Source organism: Ranitomeya imitator, chromosome 3 (genome assembly GCF_032444005.1).
Source record: "Ranitomeya imitator isolate aRanImi1 chromosome 3, aRanImi1.pri, whole genome shotgun sequence".
Taxonomy (NCBI): Eukaryota; Metazoa; Chordata; class Amphibia; order Anura; family Dendrobatidae; genus Ranitomeya; species Ranitomeya imitator.
Window position 1 is genome coordinate 832,261,803 of NC_091284.1, and position 6,521 is coordinate 832,268,323.

The window sequence follows — 6,521 nt, forward strand, 5'->3', positions numbered from 1 at the left end:
TACTTAGCTATTGCTTAGTCCATTAACCCTTGAGTTACAGTATAGAAAATCCCACGGGTGACTGTAATGTATATACTTGTATATATATGTATCGCATGTACAGACCAGTGTGCTATGCTAACATTTCCCATGAGTGGAGCTGAGGGTCTGAGGTGGACCCCCGTTAACAGCCCAGAGCACTATCCTCCACTATCTGTACAGGGGGCACAATGCAGTCAGGGGGTAGCGTCCTCCTGGACTCCCCAAACCCAGACAGAGAAGTGTGATCCGTCACTGTACAGTCCAGTGTTGGCGGCTTTACACCGCTCCGTCCGACGCTCAGCATTGTGCTTGGTGATGTACGGCTGCGCGCAGCTCCCGGAGGAGGCGCAGTGTCTGCGCTGATACCAGAGGAGGTCTGCGCAGGCGCTCATTCACACCTCCGGATATCGCTTCCTTTATTCAGATCTGTAAATAAGAAAGGAAACATTGATGTCGCTTTATTCCGACTCCCGTTCTTCGATACTCGCAGGTTTATATACTCCTGGCGCTATCGTCCACATGTAGCACGGTCTAATGATCGGTATTAATACACTGTTTAACCCTAAGAAGCCGATGGGTTGAATTTCCAAAAATCGCGCTCTTATATTTATTTTTTTACATCCAGATTTCAGCAAAATTGGCAAAAAACGCAACAAAAAAAACACTAAATCCTGTAACTAAAAACAGTAAAAATGTGGATGAAAAATTGAACAGAACAGAAAGGAAACATTGTGGAAACGTTAGCTCTATATACAGTTAGTCTGTATTTTTTCAAAGATAGAAAAAGTGCAAAAATTCACAAAAATCAGAACAGGAAGAAAATTCCTTTCCTTTTTTTTTCCTTTAAATTTTTCTAATAAAATACAATTAAAAATGTATAGAAAAGGAGTAAGCTATCAGTGAAGGATGAGGAGCTGCGGGGAGGATGGATTGTATCATTGTAGGATCGCCTCTCGGATCAGAGCATTGGAGGGTTAAGCCTGGCTGGCCGGGGACATGATGCGGGTTCCCAGCAAATCCTTCCTTCCTCTACAATAGAAGGAGCAGCTGATGATGGGCGGGGAGCCTCTTCTCATGTGGTGGAGAGGGGAGAGGCATCTCTGTGAGACACCACTCCATCCATCCGACCTGTCGGAGACGTCAAAATCAAGTTAAGAGTTTCCAATCCGAGGACGCCGGGCTCCCTGACTTCAGAAGCTCCGTGTGATGCTGCTGGAGAACATCCACGAGACTCCTCCAGCCTCCCCATGGATTGACATCAGCTGAGGATGAGAGTGAAGACACCAGCTTTGGTGCCTCCTTCTGTTGATCATCACCAGGACACAAGGACAATTATTTTCCTAAATCGATTCAAAACTGTGAAACATGCTCCGAAGATTCAATCCCAACCGGCATGGCCACCTTATGATCACCACCGCCTTGCTAAGCTCTTCTGAACCTCATGATACTTTGGTCTTGAAGTTGATCGGGATGCTCGTCTTGGTCAATGTCACCCTTTGTTGCCCCTTAAATTGCCACTGCCATAATAAGACTGGTGTGGTGCAATGCCAAGTCCTATCTTCTCAGCAGGAATTCCCAGAGGATGTCCCTCACTGGGTCCTGAACCTGTCAATCTCTGGAAGCAATATAAGTGTCCTCCAAGGTTCCTACTTTCGGAAGGATGGGATACAGTTAAGCAACCTAACGATTCTTCTCCTTATCAATAACAACATTCAAGCCATCGAGTCGAAGGCGTTCTATGACTTACCCAACCTGACCAACCTGGACCTTAGCAACAACCCACTGGAGTATTTGTCTAACGAGACATTCTTAGGATTAAGTCAACTGGTAACCTTAAAATTAAACGGTGCCCTACGGGAACAATTGTTTAACTCTCATTGGACAGATGGTTTGGCAAACCTCCGAAATTTAGAACTTACCAGCAATGATTTACAAACTTTCCCCAAGAACATCTTGGATCTTCGAAGTTTGCAGACCATCAACCTGAGGAATAATTCAATTAAGATGATTGATAAAGACACAATTTTGCTACTTAAGGAAATGAAAGCCCGAGTCTTTCTAAGCCCTAACCCAATCATCTGTGACTGCAAGACCATCGACATGATCTTGTGGTTGAAAAATACATCTCAGACCTCGGAAGACCAAAATCTTAAGTGCTCGGCTCCTCCAACCCAAAATGGGACACTTGTCTTACGCATGAAAACTGACAACCTAAAGTGTATCAGTGAGGAACTGGAGACTGCCTCCTACGTCTTCTTCGGTATAGTGCTGGCTCTGATAGGGGTGATATTCCTTATGGTCCTCTACTTGAACAGACGAGGGATTAAGAGGTGGCTCAATAATTTCCGGGAAGCCTGCAGGGACCAAATGGAAGGATATCATTACCGATATGAACAAGACTCGGACCCGAGGAGGTCAAATGCCTCAACTGGGATTTAAAACTGGTCAAACTGGTCTCCAGTTCTGCTCTACTGGAGATTTTTATTTATTATAATGCAAATGGGAAATGAAGTCATAACATATATATAATGTATATGTGAATCTCACTGTATATACTGTACCAAATACAGGTCACATGACGCAAGACACGTCTGGTGAGTAGATTTATTATGGGGTCAGTCCGGTGATGACTGAGGGTCAGAGACGTCCAGCGAGCGGAGACACCTGAGGAACCAGGCAGGGAATAGTCAGGTGACGGAGGAGCTACCTAAGGGTCCGAGACGTCCAGGGAGCAGAGACACCTGAGGAACCAGGCAGGGAATAGTCAGGTGACGGAGGAGCCACCTAAGGGTCCGAGACGTCCAGGGAGCAGAGACACCTGAGGAACCAGGCAGGGAATAGTCAGGTGACGGAGGAGCCACCTAAGGGTCCGAGACATCCAGGGAGCAGAGACACCTGAGGAACCTGGTAGGCAATAGTCAGGTGATGGAGGAGCCACCTAAGGGTCAGAGACGTCCAGCAAGAGGAGACACCTGAGGAACCAGGCAGGGAATAGTCAGGTGACGGGGGAGCCACCTAAGGGTCCAAGATATCCAGGGAGCAGAGACACCTGAGGAACCAGGCAGGGAATAGTCAGGTGACGGAGGAGCCACCTAAGGGTCCGAGACATCCAGGGAGCAGAGATACCTGAGGAACCTGGCAGGCAATAGTCAGGTGACAGAGAAGCTACCTAAGGGTCCGAGACGTCCAGCGAGAGGAGACACCTCATGAACCAGGCAGGGAATAGTCAGGTGATGGAGGAGCCACCTAAGGGTCTGAGACGTCCAGGGAGCAGAGACACCTGAGGAGCCACCTAAGGGTCTGAGACGTCCAGGGAGCAGAGACACCTGAGGAACCTGGCAGGCTTCTAACAATGTAGTGCTCCAATTCTCAGAGAGAGAATTCTCATCAGTCAGGACGAGATCTACAGCAACAATGAGCAGAGGAAAAAGGGAGGAAGCTGGGAATCCTCAACATCATCATCGTCATCATCGTCATCGTCATAGTCATCATGGTCATCATCATACTAATTCTCGTATAGCTGAATGTAGCAATCGATATACTTTATTGTTATATTATCAAGTGTTACATAGGACTGCAGGTGAAAAATACTACATTATCTGTGCTCAGAGAGTTATCACTGTGTTATCTGTGTTGTTACATACGACTGCAGGTGACATCTACTACATTATCTGTACTCAGAGAGTTATCACTGTGTTATCTGTGGTGTTACATAGGACTGCAAGTGACAAATACTACATTATCTGTACTCAGACAGTTATCACTGTGTTATCTGTGGTGTTACATAGGACTGCAGGTGACATCTACTATACTTTGCATACAGGGAGCTCCCCCTAGTGGTGGCTGCAGACAGGATCTTATCATGTATCTCTGTATACAGGGAGCTCCCCCTAGTGGTGGCTGCAGACAGGATCTTATCATGTATCTCTGTATACAGGGAGCTCCCTCTAGTGGTGACTGCAGACAGGATCTTATCATGTATCTCTGTATACAGGGAGCTCCCCCTAGTGGTGGCTGCAGACAGGATCTTATCATGTATCTCTGTATACAGGGAGCTCCCTCTAGTGGTGACTGCAGACAGGATCTTATCATGTATTTCTGTATACAGGGAGCTCCCTCTAGTGGTGGCTGCAGACAGGATCTTATCATGTATCTTTGTATACAGGGAGCTCCACCTAGTGGTGGCTGCAGACAGGATCTTATCATGTATCTCTATACAGGGAGCTCCCCCTAGTGGTGGCTGCAGACAGGATCTTATCATGTATCTCTGTATACAGGGAGCTCCCCCTAGTGGTGACTGCAGACAGGATCTTATCATGTATCTCTGTATACAGGGAGCTCCACCTAGTGGTGGCTGCAGACAGGATCTTATCATGTATCTCTGTATACAGAGAGCTCCTCCTAGTGGTGGCTGCAGACAGGATATTATCATGTATCTTTGTATACAGGGAGCTCCACCTAGTGGTGGCTGCAGACAGGATCTTATCATGTATCTCTATACAGGGAGCTCCCCCTAGTGGTGGCTGCAGACAGGATCTTATCATGTATCTCTGTATACAGGGAGCTCCCCCTAGTGGTGACTGCAGACAGGATCTTATCATGTATCTCTGTATACAGGGAGCTCCACCTAGTGGTGGCTGCAGACAGGATCTTATCATGTATCTCTGTATACAGAGAGCTCCCCCTAGTGGTGGCTGCAGACAGGATATTATCATGTATCTTTGTATACAGGGAGCTCCACCTAGTGGTGGCTGCAGACAGGATCTTATCATGTATCTCTATACAGGGAGCTCCCCCTAGTGGTGGCTGCAGACAGGATCTTATCATGTATCTCTGTATACAGGGAGCTCCCCCTAGTGGTGACTGCAGACAGGATCTTATCATGTATCTCTGTATACAGGGAGCTCCACCTAGTGGTGGCTGCAGACAGGATCTTATCATGTATCTCTGTATACAGAGAGCTCCTCCTAGTGGTGGCTGCAGACAGGATCTTATCATGGGCAGTGTGTGGGGCATTCTCTCCCTGCGGCTAGCAGTACGGGCAGTGTGTGGGGCTGCTGGCGTTCTCTCTCTGCGGCTGGCAGTGCGGGCAGTGTGTGGGACTGTCGGCATTCTCACCCTGTGGCTGGCAGTGTGTGGGGCTGTTGGCGTTCTCACCCTGTGGCTGGCAGTGCGGGCAGTGTGTGGGACTGTCGGCATTCTCACCCTGTGGCTGGCAGTGCGGGCATTGTGTGGGACTGTCGGCGTTCTCACCGTGCAGCTGGCAGTGCGGGCAGTGTGTGGGGCTGTCGGCGTTCTCACCCTGCAGCTGGCAGTGTGGGCAGTGTGTGGGGCTGTCGGCGTTCTCACCCTGTGGCGCCGACAGCCCCACATTCTGCCCGCACTGCCAGCCACAGGGTGAGAACGCCGACAGCACACACTGCCAGCCACAGGGTGAGAATGGCGGCAGCCCCACACACTGCCCGCACAACCAGCCGCAGGGTGAGAACGCCAACAGCCCCACATTCTGCCCGCACTGCCAGCCACAGGGTGAGAACGCCGACAGCACACACTGCCAGCCACAGGGTGAGAACGGCGGCAGCCCCACACACTGCCCGCACAACCAGCCGCAGGGTGAGAACGCCAACAGCCCCACATTCTGCCCGCACTGCCAGCCACAGGGTGAGAACGCCGACAGCACACACTGCCAGCCACAGGGTGAGAACGGCGGCAGCCCCACACACTGCCCGCACAACCAGCCGCAGGGTGAGAACGCCGAAAGCCCCATATTCTGCCCGCACTGCCAGCCACAGGGTGAGAACGCCGACAGCACACACTGTCAGCCACAGGGTGAGAACGCCGGCAGCCCCACACACTGCCCGCACAACCAGCCGCAGGGTGAGAACGCCGACAGCCCCACACACTGCCCGCACAACCAGCTGCAGGGTGAGAACGCCGACAGCCCCACACTCTGCCCGCATAACCAGCCACAGCCTGAGAACACCGACAGGCCCACAAACTGCCCGCACAACCAGCCGCAGGGTGAGAACGCCGACAGCCCCACAGTCTGCCCGCACTGCCAGCAGAAGGGAGAGAACGCCGGCAGCCCCACACACTGCCTACACTGCCAGCCACAGGGTGAGAATGCCGACAGTCCCACACACTGCCCGCACTGCCAGCCACAGGGTGAGAACGCCGACAGCCCCACACACTGCCCGCATAACCAGCTGCAGGGTGAGAACGCCGACAGCCCCACACACTGCCCGCACTGCCAGCCGCAGGGTGAGAATGCCGACAGCCCCACACACTGCCCGCACTGCCAGCCGCAGGGTGAGAATGCCGACAGCCCCACACACTGCCCCCACTGCCAGCTGCAGGGTGAGAACGCCGACAGCCCCACACACTGCCCGCACTGCCAGCCGCAGGGTGAGAATGCCGACAGCCCCACACACTGCCCACACTGCCAGCTGCAGGGTGAGAACGCCTCACCCTGCAGCTGGCAGTGTGGGCAGTGTGTGGGG

At 51.5% G+C, this 6,521-nt stretch overlaps 1 protein-coding gene across 1 annotated transcript; it reads left to right on the plus strand.

Moving 5' to 3' along the window:
* The first annotated feature begins 1,153 nt into the window (after positions 1-1,153).
* Positions 1,154-2,577, plus strand: LOC138672380 (trophoblast glycoprotein-like). Its single transcript, XM_069760314.1, has one exon. The coding sequence runs from the start codon at positions 1,387-1,389 to the stop codon at positions 2,458-2,460; it is 1,074 nt and encodes a 357-aa protein (XP_069616415.1). The 5' UTR covers positions 1,154-1,386; the 3' UTR covers positions 2,461-2,577.
* The last annotated feature ends 3,944 nt before the right edge of the window (positions 2,578-6,521 follow it).

Coding starts and splice junctions, on each gene's coding strand:
- LOC138672380 (XM_069760314.1), top strand. CDS start 1,387: ATGCTCCGAAGATTCAATCCCAACCGGCATGGCCACCTTATGATCACC.